Raw genomic sequence first — 27569 nt, 5'->3', positions numbered from 1 at the left:
GCCACATTAGTCACACTCACTCACTCATTATATCATATTCAAATTCCTCTTTTATATGAGATTCAATTTTTAATCTCAAAATTGTCATACTTTATCAGTTCCCTCCTACTCCTAATAAAAATATCTCATACTTAGATTTTTAGAACTTTTTATAAAGCATCACCATTAAATCTATCAACTTAAATTAATATAAATATTAAACTTTAATTTATTAAAATAGGATATTAAAATATGAATATATTGCTTCAATAACTCTTTTTTAAAAGGAAGAAAATTATGCGACTTTGATTTCCTATTTAGTAAATTAGATTAATAATTTTATAGGCATAATACCCTCTTTTGTCTCCAGTTTCGCTCGAAAATGTCAAATTAGTCCATCCTTTAAAAAATGTGTCAATTACGTCCTCAATTAATAAAATTTACATCAATGAAATCCCTTCTGTTAAATCCGTACAAACGGCCTTAATTATTTTGCATCAAGATAATTAAGCTGCTTGTACAGATTTAACGGAAGGAATTTAATTGATGCAAATTTTATTAAATGAGAACGTAATTGACGCATTTTTTAAAAAATTGACTAATTTAACATTTTCGAACGAAATTGGGACAATATAGGATATTAAACCTAATTTTATAACTTTTAAGCGATAAAAAGAATGTTTTTTAAGGATGTTTTTGTTTTTTTATCGAAAATCGAAAATAACTCTGCAGAATTCACGTGTCTTGTCTTTTGCCTGGGCAGTTCCCTAGCTTGAGAATACACGTGTGTGAGATCTGGAGGACTACTAATAATACCTGTGAACAACAATTGAACAAAAAAATATGGACGTTTGATGTTGAATTGTACTTATTGTTAAAGAATATGAATAAAAAGTGATAAGAAAATATGATACTGGGTCCGTGACTCATAGGAGGATGCATTATTAGATGAACAATTTTGGAGTGATGAATGATATGTTTGAAAGTAGAAGCTTGAGAAAAATCCAAGAAATATGAAATGGTTTTGGTACAATTCTAAAGATTCACAATACAATTTTTGACTCTTCACGAAAAAAGCACTTTGATGGGTGGTGGAGGGGCAAATGTGTAATGTTCCTTACATCATCAAATCATGCTTCGCCATGTACAGCTTTTCTGAAATAAATCATATTTAATACTTTTCTACACTTAATTATACACATATTTCTAGGGTAAAACTTTTCTACACTACTGTAGGTATAATCCATGTTATTTTCCAATCAATTTTTGAGTTCTCCTTCGTTTTTATTTTATTAAATACATTCTCATGAGTGCATATTTATCCCCACATTTATGTTTTAAAATTAAATTTTTGATGAAATTCATGTGTTTGAATGATTGATTTAAAGAGGATTTGTGATGATTGGAATTGTTGGATTTGGGAATTAAAGAGACGTAAAAACTGAGTTTTAGCGCATAAAATATTCTTGGATGTTCTTACGTTCTTATTTGTGCAGTTGAATTTATAAGTTCTATTGGTCCAAATGGGAATTCAAGACCCAAAATCAGGTTTTATTTGGAAAATAATGTACAGATGGGCCAAACAAACAACTTTTACCCTTGCACCTCCCAATTTTCCTACATACACCCCTCTTCTCTTAACCAAGCCCAATACTAAGCCAAACAGTAACCCTATTCTAAATACACCTCCTAAATTTCCCTACCCATACCCCTCCTAAGCCAAACTTCACCAGATCATGCCACATGGCAGTCCACCACTAACAGATTGAACCACTCAGATGATGTCACATCACTGATCCTTGCACTCACTAGTGAACCAATCAGAACATGCCACCTCAACCCTAACAATTGAGCATCATCTTCCACCCATTGAAACCCCAGCCACCGCGAGACTTCATCATCCTCCACCGTCAAAGCCGCCACAGGAGCAAAGGGGGAAGCCCTTTCCCAATCTGAAACCCTAATTGGGTGAGAAAGAGGGCTGCCACGTGGCAAGCTTCCATTGGCCACGACCATATGAGTCAAAGCTGGTCAAACATTCAAAGTCTGCTCAATTAAGGGGTTCTATTGCAATTTTGGGAAATTCAGTTTGGGCTAAAGTGCAGATAGAGGAAATTTCAGGGCTTATGTGTAATTTTGGAAATTCAGAAAAGCTAAAAGATAAAATTCAGTTGTTGAATTAATTTAATTTGGGAATATCAACAGAAAATATCTTCCAAATAATGTTATAATTATCTAAATCTTTTAGTTATTTGGAAGATATAAGATAAAAGATTCTATCAACTGAATATTCAGAGTCCAAGCCCAATCAAGCCCTATATAAAGAGACCTACGAGAGGCAGAAAAGAGGACTTGACTTCATTCATTCATTCACCACTTCTCTCTCTTATTTCATCTTGTATTCAACTCCATTCATGGAGAGCTAAGCATCTAAGGCTATTCTGCTGTAATTCCATTATGGATTCTCAGGTTAGATTGAGTTAATGCAATTGTTTATTTTGATTATTGCTTTAAGTTGTTCTCTCTATGTCTTTCATCTCTCTATCAAATTAAAAACAAAGATTCTTGCATCATAATGTGTTTGAATCTACATGCATATTGATTATATGAGTTCTAGGGTTTCTAGGTTTAATTGAGAATCTACTTTGATTTAATTTAAGAACTTTCATATGATTAAATGGTTTTTACTATCAATTGAGAATGTACTTTGATTGGTAGTTCAACTATAATCAATTGAGAATTTACTTTGATTGATTAACTTTTAATTTGGTTAGGAGATTTAAGAATAAACATGATTAAACACAATAGGATTTGATTGAGAATGTACTTTGGTTAAATTCATTGTGAATAATCTAGAAAGATTTTGCATTTGATCGAGAATTTACTTTGGTTAAGTGCATGATCGCTCTCAAATTAATTAAGAATGTACTTTAATTAATTTGAAACTTAAATAATAATCAATTGAACAATTATCTTTGAATAACCGATGATGAATCTATCTTAGAAAAGCAGTGAAATTAGTCTATTTCATTATAATCGTTTTTAAGTTTCTTATTTGTTCTTTAAACATTCTCCAAACATCATTTTTATTCTTGAACATTGCATTGCATTCATAAAATTCAAATATTAAAAGGCAATTCCGTATTCGTTGGGAGACGACTCAGGGTCACTTTAACCCTGTCTACTTTCTTAAATACTATTTGGCAATACTGAAGTTGCCTTAAAAAATAGTATTAATTTGATAGCTTCAACGACAGTCTATCACACTGCATCACATAAAACTTGAAATTCAGTTAGAAAATATGGTCTGCTTGTTCGTATTTTAACACAAGTATTTGTTGTTGGGTCCATAATCTAACATTTTTATGAGTAATTATATATTAAAGATATCAATGACACCTATTAATATTGTTGTCTCAAATTCTATTTTGTAATGGGTAAATAAATAAAAACATAAAGCACAATTATATATCAACAAATAGATTACGTCCTTTTATCACGCTAAGTTTTTTTCTTTCTATTCTGATTTTCCATTATCAATAAGAAATATAGGATTCTCTAAAAAAATATATGTATTGATATAAAAAGTCAAATTGTGTGTTTTTCTTTTAGTCTTTTTAATTAATATTATTACAGTATATTCTTTTTTACTAATTGATAGTAGGACGGACAATCTTTTAATCAGCAAAACAGTTAGAATTCCTCACATTTATCGTTTTTTCTTTCGGAACCAAACTAATTTTAACAAACAAAAATTGAATTTAAAGATAAAAAGTGAAAAAAAACACAAACTATCGATCCCAATACTAAATCAAGATTCTAACACATACTATAGATAATTATTTTTTAGTTAAGTTTGATTCTAACATTGATTAGTTAATGATACTTTGACTAATATAAAATCTTTAGTTAACTTGATAGTATTGTGATAAAACTATGCTCACCTCCTATGAAGTTTTCTTAAAAAATATCCTATCTTTTTAATTTTTAAATAGATGTTAAGTTTGACATAAATAAACTAATTGAGGTGAGTCATTTCAGTGCATTGAACAGAAATTAATGATTTCAAGCTTTGATGATCTCCCTTTGCTTATGACGAGAAATTAGTGTTTTTTTTTTCTCTTTGGATCACACGCACTTCCTTGTGCCACTATTTCAAATATGAACAAAAGATAAGATTTGAGATTTGACAATGTTATTTTTATAATTTATAGGTTTAGCGTTTATTTAATATTAATAAGCTTTGACTTGAGTGATAAGGAATATATTTACTTTTCTAAGAAATTGTAGGACTTGTTTTTTGGTATAATTTTTTCCACCTTTAAATCCTTTTATTCTCTAAATTAAGAATTTTTTCCAGTTTTATTTCCCCTAAAATTCCCATTTTCGATCTAAATATTTGTGGTTTGTAATGAATTTGAGATGGGAAGTAATTCCAAAAGTGTATAAGTAAAAACTTTATTAAAGAATATATACATTTTCAAGATTTTATTCAACCAGGCACTAGAGTTTGAAGATGATAAAAGTTGATGTTTTTAGTTTTATTTTGGATGAAACGCATTCTCTAGAAGAAGAATTAATTGATAATTTACTAGAATTTGAGAGTTACACGTAACAGAAGATAAAAAGACTAATTTTCGTTACATTTTAAAACGAAAAAGAAGAGAGATTCAACCTCCCTAAATTTTCCTCCTTTTGCATATAGAGATTACACACTTTAATTTTATTTTAATTGATTTTCAAACTTTATCCTATTAACGAATAAATATTTCAAAACGTATTTTTTTTTTTGTAATTAGTCCTTTTTCAAAAACGAAAAAAATTGCTTGATTTATAACTTCTTTTATCATGAACATTTTTTATACATAAAGTCTAGGGATGACAACGGGTCGGGTCGGGTACGGATAGTGTCTACCCGCAACCCGACCTGCCGGATAAAACTGTACCCGCAACCCGACCCGCTACCCGCTGGATATCCGCATAAAAAAAATCCGCGGATATTTTTCTACCCGCGGATATCCGTTGGATACCCGTTTTCAACTCGCGAATATTTAAAAAAAAAATTAAATAAAATCCAAATTAAATTGCAAAAAAAAAACAATAATATTTAAAATATATATCCAAATAAAGTCAATGGATAAGTAAATAAAAATTAAAACATAAATTCAAATTAATAGGAAAACATACATCCAAATACAAGTAATTTTAAAATAATTATTCTAAAAATAACATTATAAGATTTATGTTTCTTCTCCCATATCTTCATTTTGACCACTTAATTCCTGAAACAAATAAATACAAAAAAGTCATCAATCAATGACAAAGTCATACTATTAATAAAATTAGATTAAAATATTATAAATAAAACTACTAACATCATCAATTATCTCCTCTAGTATTGTATTAAGCTTCATGTTATCTATTTCAATTTTGAAGAACCTGAAAAAGGAAAACAAATTTATTTGTCATAGCCAATCATTTAAATTAATATAAATATGTAATTTGAATTGTTCATTTAGTTACCTTGTATGTCACTCCATAGCCAATCTTGAACACACATCAGTGCCTCTAAAGTGTCTGGGTGTAATCTAATCCGATGTGGAGAAAGAAATCGGCCACCAGTACTAAAAGAAGACTCAGAAGCAACTGTTGAGATAGGAATGGCTAAAAAATCTCTTGCAATCATTTGTAAGATTGGATATTTTAATCCATTAGTCTTCCACCAAATTAAAATGTCAAATTCTTCATCTGAATCTGGTAGTGTCGGTTCCTCCAAGTAATAATCAAGTTCTAACTTATAATGTGATGGTTCATTTTTCTTTGCAATTTGATGTTTTGCAAAATCTCTCCTCCAAGCATCTTTTCTTACATCAAGTATTTGGCCTACATTTATGTTCGGATTTTGACATGAAGAAACTGACTTCTTACCTTTCATGTATATTTCATACTCTCTTACCAAGTCTTTCAAAAGAATCTTCACCTTTTCAATTTCACAATCAGATTCATTACCATATATTTGAGGGAAAAAATAATCCAACAAATCAATTTTGTACCTGGGATCTAAGACAATACCTATGGCCATCACTCCATTAATCACACTCCAATACTTGTTAAACTTTAAAACCATAGATGCAGCCATTTGGTGAATAATAGAATTGGGAGAGTTAAGCCATTCCATCAAAGCCAACTTAATTTCACATACCTTTGGAAAGAAAATGTTGGCAGTTGGATAAGAGGTACCAGAAAACAAGAGTGTCACATCATAAAATATTTCCAACTTTTGGCAAATTTCATGTGCCATTTGCCAATCATGTGCGCTAGGCACAACTTTATATTGACTCTCTCGTTGTGACAAACGATCAAATACGTCTTTGTATTGTATGGCTACTTGAAGCATTAAAAATGTAGAATTCCATCTAGTTCTGCAATCAACAACTAATTTTCTTCTAAATGGAATATTTAGTTGAGCACATGTCTCTATAAATTTCTCTTCTCTTTTAGGTGTGGCTGTCCAAAAATTAGCACTTTCTCTGACCTTTTCAACGACATTAGCAATTATGGACAAACCATCCTTCACAATCAAATTCAATATATGTGCACAACATCGCATGTGAAACAATTGGCCACCCAAAATAAGAGACCTAGGTGAAATCTTGTCTAAAATGCGATCAATCATAGCATCATTTGTAGTGCAGTTATCTACTGTCAAAGTAGAAACTTTTCTATCTAGATTCCAATCCATTAAACATTCAACCAATAATTCAGCAAGAACTTGACTAGTATGAGGAGCAGGAACATACATAAACCTAAAATTGAAAGTCATATTGAATTAATTTGGTGAAGAAGAACAATGTTAATATAAAAGTTACACTTAAAATAGAGTATAGTGTTATTACCTTACAAGTCGACTTTGTAGCCTCCATAAATCATCAATAAAGTGAGCAGTTATAGTCATGTAGCCTCTGTTTTGATTACTAGCAGTCCACATATCAGTTGTAATTGCAACTCGACTTTGAATCCTTGACAACAATAATTTCAATTTCTCTTTTTCAGCATTGTAATCCTTCATAATATCCTTTTTTAAGGTGTTTCAAGAAACCACTTTAAATAGAGGTTGTACAGCAGCACAAAATTCTTTAAAGCCTATGTGATCAACCATTGACATTGGATACTCATGTAGAATTATCATCTTACGGAGTGCATCTCTAGCTATTTGTTGATTAAACACATAATTGCCAACAACTACGGTTTCACTACCCTCTTTATGAGTTTTTAAAAAAGATTGTCTGATATCTCGTGTTGTTTGAAGCTTGCAACTCTTGAAATGGTTTCTCAAATGTGACGTACCTTGCCTTGCATCACCTACAAGACTTTTGGAACAATAATTACACATCGCTTTCCATTTTCCATCTACATTTTGTCTCTTAAAGTGATTCCAAACATCTGACAATAATCTTCTTGAGTTAATAGTAGGAGTTGAACTTTCGGTTTGATTTGAATCTACAGGAACATCATTTTGATTTGAATCTCCTGCATTAGGTTCTAAAAATTGTCCTTGTTGGCCATCATCTATAGGAGAAAATGTATCTTGGGTAGACATCCTAAAAATAAAATTGATGACCATAACTTAAGAACTAAATAAAAATAAAACACAGTTGTTAGATGAATAATTCTACCGATATAATCATGTTTCTACATGCTTCTACGAATCTCAAAGCCAATATACAATTTAAGAACTGAATAAAAAATAAATTAATTAACCAAACAGAGTTGTTAGATGAATAAAATTGATTTAAATTTGAATAAAATAAGAAACGGCTCAGATAATGCTACTGATATAATGCTAATGATATAATGCTACTGATATAATGCTACTGATATAATCATGTTTCTACATGCCTAAGTATTAAAATACAATGCCTAAACCTAATAAAATATGATAAAAACGCAACTTCACGGGTTAAACCAAACTTGGCAATAAACTAGTCAAAAAAGGTATTCCACGCACATATGAAGATGAGCAATAATGATTTGGAATTGGAACATATTAATAGGAAGCAAAACAAACAGCTCAGTCAACTGTAACTCAAGAAATAACGTGCTGCTCCATTTACTACAGAGATCATTTTGTGATGTTTCATTACATCATCTTGATAACAAGACTTGAAGACCATATCATCCCAGTTAAATTATAAGATTTTTGCAGAACAATCGAAAAATAAGGTTTAAGATTTTTGCCCCCGAACCCTAAAAAACATGTTACCAAAAGAGGTAATTAGAAGAAACAATACCGTTCTTGGTCCATATCCGACATTAGAGTGTGCGTCCTCTGGTTTGTAAATCCAACACTGTTGGTGGCACAGAGTTTCTTCTAGTTGTAAATCCAACACTCTCCGATGGTGGCACAAAGGGGAAGGGCATAGCACGGGCACCACAAAACTGCTGGACAAAAGCGTAAAGAAGTAAAGAATACAAAACAATAAGACCTGACCTCATTTAACCCTAAGGGTAAAACTGTTATTTCCATTTTTTTAGCGGGTAACGGGTACCCGCGGGTATGGATAGTGTAATACCCGAACCCGACCCGATTATAAGCGGGTATTAAAATACCCGCAACCCGCAACCCGCGGATAGTAAATATCCGCGGATACCAACTATCCGTCGCGGATTTTATCCGCGGATATCCGCGGGCGCGGATTTTTTTGCCATCCCTAATAAAGTCTAATGAAAAGTGATAAAAAAAGAACTAGAAAAGAGTGGGAAACAACTAGACTTAACATACAATTTTATAAGAAAAGATAAATGTGATTATATATACACTAGAGGAGATGAGATGCATGAATTGTTTAAGAAAACCTTAAAAATATAAATATTAATATAATGTGTAACATTAACTAAGTAGTATAAAACTACTAAAATAAGATGTACATAGATAAGAACTTACAAGTAACTTAAGACTACTAGAATAAAAGATCCTATCAATCACAGATTAAAGATTGTATATTATGTTGTTTTTCTCTTTCAACCAAAAATTAAATTCCCTAAAAGATATCTTTCATGAGCTAACACTATTTAAGTGATCATTGCAAAAAAAAAACATACCCAAAAACAGACAATATAAAAGCAAGGGTAAACTAATGATAAAACATTTTATCATAAAACAATAAAATTTCATTATACATCACATTTGACACATACAATAAACGTTCATCCTAAATATGTCACAGACTTAGACTTGACCATCCGGATATAGTATGGATGTCAAGCTACGGTGATTCATGCATTTGTGGTGGCCTCCAACAATACCTATTCAAAGCCAAATACCAAATACCAACTCATGTCATCCATAAGCTTAGTCTGTCAACACCTATAGTCCTAACCAGTGACCATAAACTAAGACCTCTTACTACTCTCCACGACATAACGATTAATCTCTACTTAAGATTAGGGTTATTAAGAGCGTCAGGATAAACCTCCGGATTAACTTCGGCCATTCATACAAACATCACTATAGGGCATCACCATGTAACTTCTCCATGAGTCATAGAATTACGTCCATCAATACCATTCACATAATCAACCACATATCCCTTTCATAATCTCTCTCTCTCTCTCTCTCTCTCACACACACACACACACACACACACACACACACACACACACACACACACACACACACACACACACACACACACACACACACACACACACACACACACACACACACACACACACACACACACACACACACACACACACACACACACACACACACACACACACACACACACACACACACACACACACACACACACACACACACACACACACACACACACACACACACACACACACACACACACACACACACACACACACACACACACACACACACACACACACACACACACACACACACACACACACACACACACACACACACACACACACACACACACACACACACACACACACACACACACACACACACACACACACACACACACACACACACACACACACACACACACACACACACACACACACACACACACACACACACACACACACACACACACACACACACACACACACACACACACACACACACACACACACACACACACACACACACACACACACACACACACACACACACACACACACACACACACACACACACACACACACACACACACACACACACACACACACACACACACACACACACACACACACACACACACACACACACACACACACACACACACACACACACACACACACACACACACACACACACACACACACACACACACACTATATTGTTTTCAATTCATAAATATATAAAAACTTACTTGAGAATCTAATATTTTCGCTCAGTCAGCTCGCTCAGCTAGAAGTGTTTGTTAACTCTCGCTCAACCATCATGACTCACTGTGCGAAAACAAAAACAATGGGTTTTGCTTGCTCAATAACTATACTCGCTCAACAATAAGTGTTATGCTCACTCAGCTATAATACATTCGCTCAACTAAACTACATAATTTTATAATACCAAAAGTTTGCATCCTCACCCATGATCTATTCTATGTTTTTAGTTTTATTTTGGATTAAACGCACTATCTAGAAGAAGAGTGAAAAATAACTAGGTTTAAAATAGAAAAGATAAATATGATTATATATAGAGAGAGGGGAGGAGGAGATGGGATCGACAATTGGTATTAAAAAACCTTAAAAATATTAATATCAATGTAATGTTTATTTATAATTAATTTGATTGAGTGAGAAAATAAAATATTTTATTTATAGTTTTTCTTTTTGTTTTGAATTATTGAGGCGGTGAGTGGTAACCATGCTTAGTTTCTTAATCATAAATAAAAATATAGATTCTTCCTGAGATAGTCTCTGTTAAAAAACTATGCAGAAAAAATGTGTTTATAATTCTCAAATGATTAATTTCTATCTCTCTTTGTAATGTCCTTAACCAATGATGTCTACCCTGTTTTCACTCCTCCATAAATAATTTAACAACGTATGTTTATTTTTAAAATTACTTAATTGTACTTTTAATCTGTAAACTTTTTTCAAATTAAGTCATTATTCTTAAAATTATCTTGACATAAACAGAATAAATGAAAGAGATTCAGAAGACTCACTTTTCTAGTAAGGTCTTGTTATCTATATTGGCATCCATCTCATGCACTAAAAAGTAACTTTAGGATGTGAGTTGCATCTCAAATCATTAATTATTTTAAAACACCTTATTAATGTTTTTTATTACTTTAAAAAATTTAATGATATGAGACACAGTTACACTTCAATTATGAGACACAGTTACACAATTTTTTATCAGTAAAATCTAAATCTCATTAATATAATTTATGAATTAACAACTGAACCTGTTGATTAAATTAACTATTTTAAAATCTTACATCTCATATTAATTTAGGCGTTTTTAATTTTAAATTGGGTATTTATTTTTGATATATTGAATACTTAAAATTGAACATTTTTAATTTTTTTCACTAATTGGATAATGTTATTATTATTTTATCTGTTATGGTTTTTAATTATCTCCAAATATTAACAATGTAAAGTTTTATGATTAACATAAAATAATATTATAGTCAATAAAAGAAATAATGAATTTTATTATTTATATTAACAAAGATAATAAATGACTATTATAATTAAGTGTGTGGACCGTTCCTAATTATTGTAAACATAATGTAGAAGTTATCAAGGAAGATGATAATATTTTTATTTAATATTTTTCAACAAAACCAATAAAAAATATTTATCATTTTCTGTTAACATCAATAACATTTTATATTAAAAAAAATTCACATTTATTAAGACAAAATCAAATAATAGAATAAAATAATTAAACAATAAATATTCAATTAAAAAAATATTTTTTAATACTTAATATAACAAAAAAATTGAATTAAAAATATTTATATTTACAAAAAATTTAAAATTTAATGACATCTTAAAAAACCAAGCTAAAGACTAGGCTAATAACTATAAAATATCTTTAAATAAATACTAGACACCATAAATTAACAAATGAGGTTTTTTATAAACAAAATTACTCTATATGTAAATCATTATATTTTTTTTCAAATTTATGGCTACAATTTTTTTCATAATAACATTAAAATATTTTTTTATAGATTAAAATCAATTTACGTATAAATGAAAACTTTTTATAGAAAATAGTTGTCAAAATTAGAACATTTAAAAGTCTTTATTTTTATAAGCGTTGTTTAAATATTGAAAGTACATCTGTATAATTATGCAAATTATCTGTATAATAATGAAAAGAAGAAGAAAAAAAAGGAAAAAGAAATAAAGACCAGAACTTCTTCTGATGAATCTTGTCTGTTTCTTTAACTTCGCATTATAAAGTCAAGAAGGAAAGCGCTTTAAGTGAAAGTGATTAGTTAATAATGAAGGCACGGTTGAAACTGGTAGCCAACTTGGCAGTCACCAAACAGGGCAGAGTGGATAATTAAAAATGGCAGAGGGTAGAATGGTACTTTCTCACACCGCTCGATTGCTACAAATTGAGTTCTGTACATCTGAGGTTGTCACTGTCACCCTTCGGCGCCTCCAATAGTTTCTGTCATTTTTTTCAATTCCCGTTTTGCCCTCAACTTTCCCGTTATTTCCATCCTATTAGAAAAATCGATATTGGTTGGTCACCCTGGAGGAGGTATCCAAAGAGGAAGAACAACACAGAACAATCTTTGGATGCTTTCTCTCTCTCACCGTCTCTACCTCATAACCTCCCTTTCTATTTTATTCCTTCTGAGTCCTGAGACTAAACACTCTTTTTAATTCAGAAAAGTTTCTCTTTTTTTCGCTGAGCCCATTTTGGGTCTGTGATTGATTCTTTTACACCCTTTGTGATTTGCAATCTCTGATCTTAGTGAAAACCAGTTTCTGGGTTGTTGGTCTCAGTTTCTCCGGTTGCTACTTTGTCCGAAACAATGAAAGCTTCAACAAGGTTGGATTCAGCGGTGTTTCAGCTCACACCCACTAGAACAAGGTAATGGATAATCATTTTATGTCTTTAAGTAATCTATATAAAACCTCATTGAGAACATTGACATTTTGTTTATAGCCTGACTTGTGTTGTGGGTTTGTTTGATTCTTCTGTAAATCAGGTTTGACTTGGTTATAATTGTTAATGGAAAGAAGGAGAAGATTGCCTCAGGCTTGCTCAGTCCATTTCTTTCCCACTTGAAGGCTGCTCAGAATCAGATGGACAAGGGTGGTTATTCAATAGTTCTTGAGCCACCTGATGGTAACAGTGATACGTCGTGGTTTACCAAGGGAACTGTTGAAAGGTTTGACTTTTTAGTTCTTTGGATTATCGTTGGGTTGAGTAGAGATTGAAAGCTGATACCTTTTAAACACGTTTCTTAGAGATTATCATTGACATTAATGTATTATATCCAGTGCTCAAAATGGTTCCATTCCACCAGTTTGAAAGTCAATTCACACTTCTAGTCGCTGTGATATTGGACTAAAATTAATGTATGCTTGTCATGGTTCGAATGTGGGATCCGTTATTATTATTGTTGTTTCCTTTTATTTCACGAACAAATTCTGCCTGATGATTTTGTATTATTATATTTTTCGTTTTTAGCTTGTACAAATTAGGAATTATAATTAAACTGTTAGAAAGAACTGCATTGAAGATGTATTATGTATTGAAAGAGAAAATAATTAAAGAAGGAAAGAAGCCAGAAATTATTGACATTGTATATCCCTTTTTGTTTTACTCTTTCCAAATCAAAGGAAAGTGCATACGAAATCGTAGTGAAACCATGTTTTGAAATTAACATATATATTATGACCTTTTACTGTAAGGTTAGAGACTTAAAGTTATCCTACTGGACTAATTTTCTCTCCCTCTGTAGGTTTGTTCGTTTTGTGAGCACTCCCGAGATATTGGAACGTGTGTATACTGTAGAATCAGAAATCTTACAAATTGAAGAGGCAATTGCTATTCAGGGAAATAATTCCCTGGGAATTAGCACTGTATGTAAATATCTAGCATACTCTATTTGATTCATTCACTAGCACTCAAAAGTCCGTTTCAGTAGTTGAGTATTTGTGCAGGTGGAAGAAAATCAAACGAATCATGTTGAAAACATTGAAGGTACTACCGAAAGAACAAATACAACTAACTTGTATCGAACAAATATAGGTGTATTTGAAGCGCTGCTATGTTTTTATGATTGATTACAGCTAATAAAACTAGCTGCTTTGCACAGGCAGGAGGACTCAGCAGGACAATAATGAGGAGAGAGCAATTGTACTTTACAAGGTTAGTGAATATTTAATAATTAATACCTATTCTTTCATACATTTTATTATTTTCTTATCACTCCGCATGATTATGTGCCAGCCTGATGCACAGCCTCCTCAAGCTAACGGGACCACCACATCTGAAGGAAACTCGAAGTAAATTCCTTCTGTCCTACATTTTTCACCATTTTCTATGACCATGTCTCAGTAGAAAAATATAGTGTTTAAGTTGTTTATGATTAATCATGTTTGAAAGTCTATCAGTTAATGCTCTTCCTGGAATACACATGAAGCGAGTAAAGAAAATATATAACAACATGGAAGGCTGCCACTGGAATTACTTCGAAAAATCAATTAAAATCTGATAAAGCTACTTTTAGTTTGAGCATCCCTGTTATGAGTCAGACAGAAACATTTTTATTGGTGATTCATATATAAGCTTGACCATAAGTTTTTAGTTGATAATTATCTGTTGAGTACTATTGACTATCTGCGAGTACTGAAAGTAGCATGTTGGTAGCTATGCATTTATATTTTTGTTTATGATTATTGAGCAGGTATACAAAAAGGAGGTGTTGTTTATTGCCTCTATTATTGCTTAAGCTTTTGGAACAACTATTTCTGCATTGTTACAAGTTTTTAGCCAAAGCTCTGTTGGTTTGAGCTGTGTGGATATAAATATGATTCATAAGTTTATTAATATAGGTTCTTTGCACTATATGAAAAATATTCTTAACTTGTTCACTTCTCATGTATTAGAGCTCATCTTCTGAAAGTCCTAGAGACGCGTAAGTCAGCATTGCAGAAAGAGCAAGGCATGGCATTTGCTCGTGCTGTTGCTGCTGGTTTTGATGAGGACCATATACCACCTTTGATGTCATTTGCTGAATGTTTTGGAGCATCTCGCATGAAGTAAGACAACTTTTCGTTTTTTTTCATAGACCAATGACCTTACATATTTGTTGGGTTCTTCATTCATTGACCCATAACATACATATGGGCTGTATGATGTTGCTTATGCTGACTTTTGATACATGTCAGGGATGCATGCACAAAATTCAGGGATCTTTGGAGAAGAAAACATGAAACTGGACAATGGCTTGAAATTGAAGCTGCTGAAACGATGTCCAATCGCTCAGACTTCTCTGCATTGAATGCTTCTGGCATTATACTTCCCAATATGGTCTCTGCGTCCCATACTGAATTGGACTCCGGGAGTAATGATGGGAAAGCAAGTTCAGGTACAATTTCCTGCATGAACTTATGAATTGTTCATGGCTTGATGTATTTACATTTGTAAAACTCGTTACACTTTTTTAAATGCCCATACACACAGACATACACGTTTGGACCAAACCTGCTCTTAACAGTTTCCTTTTCCTTCTTATTTTTTAATACATTAAACTTGCACTTCAAAGAATATAGATGCCTGTACGCTGAAATTGATCTACCTGAATGGCTAATTTTGATAATCCTTCTATCTATTTTTGCTTTCCCTGTCTGTTTTCTTATCATGTTTTCTGATGTGGAAAAGTAAGGGCTTGTCCCATATAACATGGCACAGCTTTGCTTGGTCTGTTTCCATGCCTACTAACTAATAACCCTTGAGTTACAGCCAAAATAAAATCATAATAGCCCTAGTTATGGATTGTGGACAAGTAATGCCTTGGACTATTAGAATCAGTCTCACTTAAGATTGAAACTGTAAAATAATTCTAGAGGGCTTGATTGATCCCTCTCACAATCTTCTATTTATAAGAATAAATTGATACACAAATACATGATAAATAGGGTAACCCTAGACACAATATAATCATGATAAATAGGGTAATCCTAGACATAATATAATCATGATAAATAGGGTAATCCTTGACACACTATAATGATGATAAAATAGGATAAATATCCTAACACTCCCCCTCAAGCTGGAGCATACAAATTGTATGTACCAAGCTTGGAACAAATAAACTCAATCCGAGGACCCCTTAATGACTTGGTCAATACATCTGCGAGTTGATCGTTTGACCCAATAAACTCAGTACATATTTCTTTGGTCAACAACTTTTCACGAACAAAATGACAATCAATTTCTATATGTTTAGTCCTCTCGTGAAACACTGGATTTGATGCAATGTGGAGAGCAGCTTGATTGTCGCAATACATCTTCATAGTATGGATGTCACAAAATTTAACCTCTTGAAGGAATTGTTTCACCCATATAAGTTCACATGTTAGTGATGCCATTGCCCTATACTCGGCTTCCGCGGTTGATCGAGCTACTACATTCTGTTTCTTACTTTTCCATGAAATAATGTTTCCTCCCAGAAAAACACAATATCCTGTTGTAGACCGTCTATCAATAGGTGAACCTGCCCAATCTGCATCACAATACCCAGAGACATGAATGCTTCCTTTATCTTCATATAACAATCCTTGCCCGGGAGCCTTCTTTACATACCTTAGAATGCGAATGAGAGCATTCCAATGGTCAATACATGGAGCCTGCATGAACTGACTAACCACTCCAACTGCAAAGGATAGATCTGGCCTTGTAATAGTGAGATAAATCAGTTTGCCAACCAGCCTCCTATACCTCTCTGGATCGGAGAATAATTCACCTTCTTCTGTCCTTAATTTCTGGTTTGGGTCCATGGGACTGTCTACCGGTCTACAATCAATCATGCCTGTTTCTTGTAATATATCAAGAGCATACTTCCTTTGGGAGATTACAACTCCATCTTTTGATTGCGCTACTTCAATGCCTAAGAAATATTTGAGACTTCCAAGATCCTTGGTTTGAAAATGTCTACACAAGTACTCTTTTAGTTGAGATATTCCAACAGCATCATTTCCTGTAATGACAATATCATCAACATATACTATTAAGTAAACACATTTCCCGAGAGAAGAATGACAATAAAAAATTGAATGGTCTGCTTCACTGCGTTTTAGCCCAAATTTTTGAACAATGGAGCTAAACTTTCCAAACCAAGCACGTGGGGATTGCTTGAGGCCATATAGAGATCGATGCAATTTGCATACCATACCAGACTCCCCCTGAGCAACAAACCCTGGAGGTTGCTCCATATAAACTTCTTCCTCAAGATCACCATGTAGGAAGGCATTCTTGATATCCAATTGATGAAGTGGCCAGTGACGAATGGCTGCCATGGCAAAGAAGAGACGAATAGTAGTCATCTTGGCTACAGGAGAGAAAGTGTCACAATAATCAAGACCATAAACCTGAGTGTAACCTTTTGCAACAAGCCGAGCTTTGAGCCGATCAATTTCACCATCAGGGCCAACTTTAACTGCATACACCCATCGACAACCAACCGCCTTTTTTCCTGGGGGAAGGGGCACCAGCTCCCAAGTATTACTGTGGTCAAGAGCCTGCATTTCTGCAATCATAGCTTGTCGCCATCCAGGATGATCAAGTGCTTCTTTCACATTCTTGGGTATAACAACAGAGGACACTGAGGATAAAAGAGAAAAATAGGAGGGCGACAATCGATGATAGCTTAGAAAATTATAAATGGGATGAGGGTTCCGAGTGGAACGAGTACCTTTTCTGAGGGCAATAGGCCATGCTGAATCATTTGCACCAGGAGGCGTGGGAGGAGGTGACGAGGGAGAAGAATCTGAAGTAGGAGATTCACCATTGTCTTGGGGAGGTGGACTATCCATTGGGGCCCTGTGTGGGATGATCTCAGTATGTGGAGAAACAGGTGTAGAAGGATTGTGATCATGACTGGGAATGACAGAGACAGTGGAGCTATTTGACTCAACCATTGGAATAGGAAGGACCTGCTGGAGGATAGAAACATCCTGAACAGATGGAGAGAAGTAAGGAGTCTGTTCAAAGAATGTGACATTGGCAGACATGTAATACTTCTTAGTTTCAGAAGAGTAACACCGATATCCTTTTTGAAGTCGAGAATAGCCTAAGAAGACACATTTGAGAGCGCGAGCGGAGAGTTTGTCTAGACCTGGAGACATGTCATGAACAAAACATACACAGCCAAACACTCGGGGAGATGTATGAAAGAGAGGATCATTAGGAAACAAAATGGAGAAAGGGACTTTATTATCAAGAGAGGAGGAGGGCATCCTATTAATAAGATAACATGCAGTTAAGATGGCATCCCCCCAGTGATGGACAGGAATATGGGCACCAAGCAAAAGGGTACGAGCAGTTTCAACCAAGTGTCTATTTTTTCGTTCTGCTATACCATTTTGCTGTGGTGTATGAGGACAAGTAGACTGATGTAAGATACCATGGGAACTCAAGATGGCAGAAAAGGAGGATGAAAAATACTCTTTGGCATTATCACTTCTTAATATTTTGATTACTTGACCAAATTGATTCTTGATTTCATTCAAAAAGGATGTAAAGATAGCTAACAATTCAGAACGATTTTTCATAAGATAAACCCAAGTACATCTTGAATATTCATCAATAAAGGTAACAAAATATCTATAACCAAAGGAGGAGATACGACTAGGTCCCCATATATCAGAATGGATGATGGAAAAACTAGAATTACATATTGATTGAGACCTTTTAGGAAAGGAAGATCTAACATGTTTTCCTAATTGACATGACTCACATTCTAAGGTTTGGAGACCACTAAGTTCAGGACACATCTTTTTTAATTTGGACAAATGAGGATGGCCAAGTCGATCATGTAGCACTTTAGGATTAAGAGCAGCAACACAAGACACCCTTGGACGAGATCCAAAATGGTATAATCCGCCAGCTTCATATCCTTCTCCAATCTGTCTCCCCGAACCACGCTCCTGTATAACAAAAGATTTATGATCAAAGGTTATTGAACAATTTAACATTTTAGTCAACTGGCTTAAGGAAATTAAATTAAAAGGACAATTAGGGACAAAAAGGACTGAGTTGAGATTGAGGGAGGGAGACAAAGAAACATGACCGACTCCTTTGGAAGAAGTTTTAGATCCATTTGCAAGGGTTATGAAATGAGGTTTTTCTCGAAAGGAAATAGATGAGAACAAAGAGGTATTACCAGAAATGTGATCAGAAGCACCTGAGTCAATTACCCATGAATTTTGACATTCCATAAATTGAGAAACGCAGGCTGTTGATGTATTGGGAGATTGAGATGGTTGTGCCAAGCTGTTAGACTTTAACCTTAAATACTCTTGATATTCATCCTCAGAAAACATAGAAGTAGAGGTTTCAGTTTTCAAAGTGGAAGTTTCAGTCTTCGAAATATTGGCGGTTTTGGAAGGGAAACCATGTAAGGAGTAGCAATTCTCTTGAGTATGACCCATCCTTTTACAATATGTGCATTGAGTACGTCCCCGACCTCCTCGTCCTCCTCCTCTAGTGCCACGTCCTCCTCTTCCTCGTGTGGCAACCATGACAGATGGTTCCACTAGTTCATGCGCTTCTTGAGTTTGAGATACCGGGACACGCAGAAGGCGAGTGGTCAATGTTTCCATAGAGGGGACCTCATGACTAGTTAGAAGTTGATCTCTGAGATGATCAAAATCGGGATGTAGGGCACGAAGGATCAACACCATGTAGAATTTGTCTAGTTTCTTTTTTATATCCTCTAATGGATCTACTTCCAAAAACATCCTAAGTTCTTCGACAGCAGATTGGGCTTCAGTCATGAAGGACACCATATCATGGTCTGCCATTTTAAGAGATGCAAGTTTATTCGTAGTGTCATAGAGACGTTGAATATCGTTGGCATAAATGCTTTGGGCTTTCTTCCAAAAGGAGTGACAAGTTTTGAAAGCCCTCAAAGATACAAAAAGTTTGGGTTCCACTGATTGCCATAACAGGGCACACAACTGGAAATCTGCTTGTTTCCACTGATCAGCTTTTTCAGTAGGCACATGGCTTCCATCTCGCTCAAGGTGGTCATAATGCCCTTGGCCAAGGAACCACATTTCAACGGCAGCAGACCATGATAGATAATTTTTTTCCATTTAGCTTCTCGGAGGTAATTGATGGACTTCCAGAGAAGGAAAGAGTACTGCCAGACACCATTTCTGAAGAAGACGAATAGTACTAACGAAGAACAAGAAAACCCTAAGGGTTTAGACGAAGGAAACTTTGACAGTGATGGACGACGGTGGTCGGCAATGGCAGGCGGTGGCCGGCGGTGACGGTGGCCGGACGGTGGCCGGAGACGGTGGCCGGAGACGGTGGCCGGACGGTGGCCGGAGACGGTGGCCGGACGGTGGCCGGCGACGGCCGACGGTGGCCGACGGTTGACGGTGGCCGGCGGCGGGCAGCGGCGGGCAGCGGCGGGCGACAAAGAACTGTGGCGCCGGACAAATATATATTACGAGACAGAAACCAGAGCGGGATCGACCCGCTCTGATACCAACTTAAGATTGAAACTGTAAAATAATTCTAGAGGGCTTGATTGATCCCTCTCACAATCTTCTATTTATAAGAATAAATTGATACACAAATACATGATAAATAGGGTAACCCTAGACACAATATAATCATGATAAATAGGGTAATCCTAGACATAATATAATCATGATAAATAGGGTAATCCTTGACACACTATAATGATGATAAAATAGGATAAATATCCTAACAGTCTCAAAATCAAATCTAAACCAAACTTACGAGATTTGTTGCACATTAAGCATAGATTGATCTGCTGCCTGTCCAGTTACAAGTCAAGTCTACTTGTTCAAATTGTTAAGACAATATATCTCACTTATAATTCTCATTTCTTGTAAGATAAAGGTTTGATTCCGCTGCTGAGAATTTTTAAATGTTGATAAATCATCCATGTCTTGCCTTTTTCTTAATTAGAAACATACCTAAACATTTTTATTTACACATTTCCAGACGTGCCACTGATGGACCGCCAACCATCTATAGGAAACCAAGATAATATTCAAGGTCAATTTCCGCACATGTTCTCTCCTTGGCCTATTCATTCTCCTCCAGGTGCTGTACCAGTCTTTCAGCCATGTCCAGTGCAAGGCATACCCTACTATCAAGCATATCCAGGAAACAGTCCATTTATGCAGCCAAATTATTCTCCCATGGAGGACCCCAGACTTGCTGGTCAAAGTAATGGATGCAGAAGGCATTCAATGGATAGCAGACACAGCAACACTGAATCAGAATTGACGGACGACGTGGATATAGAGAGGGATGGTGCACATACTGGAGGTCGACGGAAGAAGGATAGGCGATCAGGGAAGAAATCTGGCATGGTGGTGATTCGGAACATCAATTACATTACAAAGGCAGAAAATTCCTCTGACAGTGGATCACATTCAGATTCTGCCTCAGAAACCAATGAAGATAACAAGGAATCTGTGAAGACCTCAAAGAGAAGGGACTCCAGAAAAGAAGCTTTGGGGAAATTGGATTCGCCTGATAGGGAAAAAACAGACCAGGCGAAGGATGAAGATGGAGGCCACTGGCAAGCATTTGAAAACTGTTTACTAAGAGATGCTGACGATGATAGGCATACCATTGACCCTGACCAATTTGATTTGGAAAAGTTGAATAACATGAGAAGAAAAAAACACATAGATGTCAATGATCCTTTAGTTTTTACTGAAAGGGAAATGCATGAAGGTCAGGGAAGTTCTTCTTTAGATATGCATAGCATTAGCAAAGGATTGACTCACATGCCTAAGAGATCCAATAATGATTTATTGTTATCTGCAAGAACAGGACAATCTGGTGATGGGCGGTCTGGAGATGATGTACAATCTTTTGAAGTATATGGGAAAAGGAGTGGTTACAGAAAGGCTGCCGGTGATTATTTTATCACTTCCAAACAAGAAAGTGAACTCAGCAATGCTTACCCTTCCTCATATATGGAAACTTCACTAGGTTATTCAAGCAATAAACTAGAAAGGAAGTTGTTTCATGATATGAATGATGATTCCTACATATTGGAACATAGATCAATAGAAGTCAATGATGCAGGAATTGTTGAGAGAAATGCTATTGACATGGATTCTGAGATCCCAAATGTGCGGAAAAATGAAGAGAAGTCTTCTGCTATGATAAACCATATTAGTAATGAGTTGGATGAATTAAGTATGCTGCCTGAACGAGGAGCTGAAAGAGGATCAATGAGTTATGACCCTGCTTTCGACTATGAAATGCAGGCTCAGGCTGGTAGTACTTTACAAAATAAGAATAAAGAGGTAGTTACTGACACCAAACCGGGATCTAAGAAGTTGGATAAGGAGCCCAAATCAAAAGTTACCCCAAACAATGCTGATAGAAGAAAGAGTGGTGGACCAATAAGGAGAGGGAAAACTTCTAAACTTAGTCCTCTGGATGAAGCACGAGCACGTGCTGAGAGCTTACGGAACTACAAAGCTGATCTCCAGAAAATGAAGAAAGAGAAGGTACTCGCTTCTATCTTATAGCTCCCAGCCTCCCCCCACCTTTGTGTTTCTATTTCATACAATTAGCTTAAAATGGATGTGAAACATTTAATCTAGAGGCAACGTTATATATGCATTACTCTGAGGGACATATGTGGTGAGACTAAGAGCATGAGAGGTGATAAGGGTAAATATTACTTTACACAAGCAAACTGAATGGTTAACATTGTTTTAATTAAACTCTTATCCATCCTTTTTAAACGTATGATTGAGTTCTGTTTTAATATGCCTTCTGTTCATCTATTATTCAACATTGATTATTTCTTTCATTTATAATAATTAGGAAGAGGAAGAGATGAAACGCCTAGAAGCCTTAAAGACGGAGAGGCAAAAGAGGATTGCTGCCAAGAGCAGCTCAACCACTACACCATCACAGCTTACCAAGAAACAACTTTCTACGAAACTTTCACCAAGCTCTCATAAAGGGTCTAAATTTAGTGATTCAGTGCCAGGAGCATCGTCACCCCTTCAAAGATTCCCCATCAGAACTGCATCTGTTGAATCTAGTGATTCTTTGAAATTGTCAAAAACCAGCAGATTGATTTCTAGAAGCTACTTGGATAATAACAAATTAAGCCGATCGGTGTCTTCTTTACCTGAATCTAAGCTAGAGAAGGATGATAGTGCAACTGATACTAAAGCATCAATGAGAAGGATTAGAAGATTGTCAGAACCAAAAGTCAATGCCATTCGTCAGACTTCCTCAGTTAAACCACTTGGCACAGGAACAATATCAAAGGCTAAAGCAGCTGATGGTCCCGAGAGCAAAAAGATTTCTGCAATTGTGAGTCATGATAAAAGCAAGACAGCAGCCCTTCCAGAACTGAAAATTAGAACAGCCAAAGCTAGTGACATTCCTCAGAACAGAACATCAGTCAAAGACAAGGGACATAAGTTGAATGATAGCAGGTCTTCCATGGCTTCACAAGGTACCATGTCAAAGAAAAAAGATATTGGTACTTCATCCAATGGTGATAGAGATGACAATCCTGTAGTTGAAAAGACTGTTGTGATGCTCGAGTGTGAGAGACCATATGCCCCTCCTATTCATAATGCAGAAGAAAATTTTGAGATACCAGATAAACAATATGATAACGATGAAGTAACTGAAAAAACAGAGATAGCATCTAATTATGCTGCTATTCGTGCTCCTGTCTCACCATTAAGCATGGATATAATTGATAAAGAAACCTCAGAGAGCCAATCACACCTTCAATCCATATATACTGAGGTACGTATTCGTAACTTATGGTAGCTCTGGAGACGGTTTAACTGCCTTGGTTAGTTCATACACTTGTAGAGGGCATAAAACTTTTAGGATGAGAACTGTTCTGCTGCTGACAGCACACCCTCTTCAAATAAATTACAGTAAGTATGATGATTACAATAATCTCTTAATGCCATCTATATTCCTCCCGTATTACTTATTATGAGACTTGAAAACTGCACCTAGTATGTTATGTTTCCTACAAGCTATTTTTACCTCTGCCAAGGATGTACTTACAATTCTGTTTTGTTGCAAACTGTGGAAATAGCCTTATAATACCAAAAGATTTAGTTCAGTTTTGGGTGGTGTGGTGTAGGGTTTGAAAACCATTGTTGATTCAAGGAATGGTTGTTGTGTAACTTGTCTCTTAGGAACTTTGACTCAACCTTACAAAACTGATTATAAGATGAGGTTTCTACTCACTTATATATTGTAATTTAGTCATATTTTTAGTTGATGTGTGATCTCTAACCCTTGCTATCTCAACTGTAGAACAGTTGCTAATATTTTCACTGATGCAACCCATTGGTCCAATCACAAATTAGCATCCTCCCTTTTTCAGAAGATCTGTCATCTGGTCCTACCATGTACTTCTAGTGTTCAAAATTTTTCATTTTCCCTCACATTTAATTTATTATACAATTAAAATATTAAATTATGTCTGGAAAATAAGTATGTTTAATTCTATGATAATTAGAAATTTGCTGATAGTTGATTTTAAATTTCAACAATTACGTGTTATTTTAAGCCTTAACTGTATATGAGCAAGAACTTTTAATTTTATTATAGTCGTCTCCAGATATATATTTTTTTAAAAATTCTTAATGGATGAGATACCTTTTTACTGGTTCATAAGCTAATTTCGAATTTAATATCATCCAAAATCAGGTCAAAATGGACCATACAGAGAGAGAACCTTCAAAATCATCCAGTCTTGGTATTTCTGGGGAAACATATCAAGCCCCATATGCTCGAGTTTCTTCCATGGAGGATCCTAGTACTAGAAATAGTGAGTATGGTAAAGCAGCACCCACAAGTTTAGAGACCGCAGCTATTGGTGTGGATACTGCTAAAGCACACGTGTCTAACATTGGGAACTCGACACTTGAAAAGATTCCTGAAGCAATTGAGAAGCCTCAGGTAAAGGAGTCATCTTCCAAAGGGTTTAGACGACTGCTAAAGTTTGGAAAAAAGAGTCATAGGTCAGTTGCTGAACGCAGCTCGGAATCAGATAATGTCAGCATAGATGGTTCTGAGGCTGATGAGATTGGAAACAATGGTTCCTCTAATGAAGGTAATTTGCTAGCCATATACTCCCTTGTTCTTTATAAGCCATTTAAAGGATATATATAAATGAGCCATTTAAAGGATATATATAAAAAGGAAAGGTGTTTGTGAGCTTTGTGTGAACAGAACTAAACTATGGTTTAGAAGAGTCAAGCAAGATTATGTCATTTCAGTGTATTCTTTGACTAATTAATTAATTATTCAGTTAAAGTTTCCTCGGACACTACTGCATAATGATTTTCTGTCCGACTTCAGTTACCTGTAACAAAAAAAAATTATATTGATTTATCTGGAAAGGTATGCTTACTACTGTTCACTTAAATAACCTGGATCCTAATGTTCAGGAATGACATTGTTTTCACTAGAACTTCAAATTCAAAGTGTACACTAGAGTTCATAGAGTAAAATAAACATGTATAACTGATTAAAAAATGTCAGTAGCCTACACCATTCAGTGATTTAGTTGTAAATTTAGATAACTGAGACTGATTTGGAAAAAGTGTATTTTCACTATACTACCTAACCAAACAACTTGATCTTATTGACCTTCTCATGTACAATTATGTTCATTTTCATAATTGCCTTTATGTAACTAGTGTCTGAAGAAGTTCACCAAATTCAACTTTATTTGACATATATGTACCTAAACTGATCACCATGTTACGTGCTATTTTTCAGTTCATACTTTAAAGAACTTGATCTCTCAGGATGAAACACCCACTGCCAGCACAAGTCAACAAAAGTGTAAGGCTCACTTCATCCTAAATTTTCTTTAGTGGATTTGAATAGACTATTTCAGTTATCAGTGTGCCCTCTTTTCTTCCTAATTCATCTACATCCTTTTTCTGATTGTTGACTTGGCAAACATATTGTTGTGCAGCTTCCCGTTCTTTTTCTTTGCTATCCCCATTTAGAAGCAAGAGCAACGAAAAAAGGATAATGATGGCTTGATAGAAAGATTGATGCAGTGACAAGCCTTTACTTGATTCTTTTTATATTTTTCCAAAGTCCTAGAAAAGAAGACTGGGCAATATTGCTATGAAATTGGTTGTTGTATATTTGTGTTTTGCTGTGCATATGCCCAAGTAATTTGTATATTTTATTCCAACCTGATTTCATTTCACATTATACATATTTCTGGATTAACGAGGGTGTTTTCTCTACTGAATTATTTATCTGACAAAAATATATATCTTACAAGATTGTGATTTTGTATAAATCTGAACTAACAGTGTTAGAGGGTGCTCAAAAAATATATTTACTGTCACCAGTTTTTCTACTTGGTTGGAATCCACACTAATATGATTTAAAGTTTCTTATCTTGAATTGCTTGTATTGTAAATTTTTTCTTTTAAAAAAAATATATTTTAACTAGCATCTTTTGAGTTCACAAGAAAACTAAAGTGTTCAATTTTAAAATCTCACCAATCATTAATGTTTTATTATAATTTTCTTATAATAAAATTATTAAGTGCAAAAGTTAAGAGTTGTGGTTTCATTCTGATTTAACAAAAATTAAGCTTGAGATTCTAGTCTACAAAAAATTCTGGAAATGATTTTCGTATGAATTAAACTTGAGACTTTTGGAAATTTTTAATATTTTATAAGGGTTGAGAGATAATCTTATAAGATTTCTTTTTTTCAGATCTGTCTAGTGTTCAAGATGTTGAGTTCCTTTGCCCTTTTTATGTTGAGACATGGGACAGTATGCTTAAAAGGCCTGATGTCATCTATTATGGATGATATCATATCAGCCTTGTATGACATCATCTTGGCATCTTATGGACAATTTTCATTGCTATAAGTAGCATAAATTCATATTGCTAAGAATTGAGATTTCATTCTATTTTGACAAAAAAAAAAATTAAGCTCTTGAGATTTTTGGAAATTTCTAATAATTGTTTATTTTATAAGGGTTGTGATCTCTTGTTTTTGTCAATGTGCCTTGTGTTCCAGACGTTGAACTTCATACTATAATCTTTGTCCTCCTTATAGATGTGGAGAGCGTGTTTGCAAGACATTCTAACACGGCAATAATAGTAATTAACAATGTGTATCTTATAAACGAAATTCTATTCATCAGTATATCTTAACTTATCCTATTACAATGATTATGCTTAAATTTGTATGGTATAGTATAGATGACATTATCTTGGTCTCCTATGATATAACTTTTATTGTTATAAGTAGCCTAACAGCATATTTTTAACCAACTTAATTGATTTTCTCTAAATATTAACTTATAAGCCATCTATATCCAAATTGAATAATACAAATCCATAAT

General features: G+C 34.5%; 1 protein-coding gene across 1 annotated transcript; it reads left to right on the top strand.

Moving 5' to 3' along the window:
- Nucleotides 1-12478: 12478 nt before the first annotated feature.
- LOC108326064 (COP1-interacting protein 7) lies at nt 12479-26453 on the top strand. The gene is made up of 13 exons (XM_017559315.2): nt 12479-13036; nt 13155-13337; nt 13914-14034; nt 14116-14155; nt 14271-14323; nt 14405-14460; nt 15064-15216; nt 15346-15545; nt 21161-22692; nt 23015-23962; nt 24887-25292; nt 25964-26029; nt 26166-26453. The coding sequence occupies exons 1-13, from the start codon at nt 12978-12980 to the stop codon at nt 26234-26236; spliced, it is 3888 nt and encodes a 1295-aa protein (XP_017414804.1). The 5' UTR covers nt 12479-12977; the 3' UTR covers nt 26237-26453.
- The last annotated feature ends 1116 nt before the right edge of the window (nt 26454-27569 follow it).

This window comes from Vigna angularis, chromosome 3, assembly GCF_016808095.1.
Source record: "Vigna angularis cultivar LongXiaoDou No.4 chromosome 3, ASM1680809v1, whole genome shotgun sequence".
NCBI lineage: Eukaryota > Viridiplantae > Streptophyta > Magnoliopsida > Fabales > Fabaceae > Vigna > Vigna angularis.
Note: the sequence above shows the minus strand (reverse complement) of the source record. Positions and strands in the feature narration are given on the sequence as shown.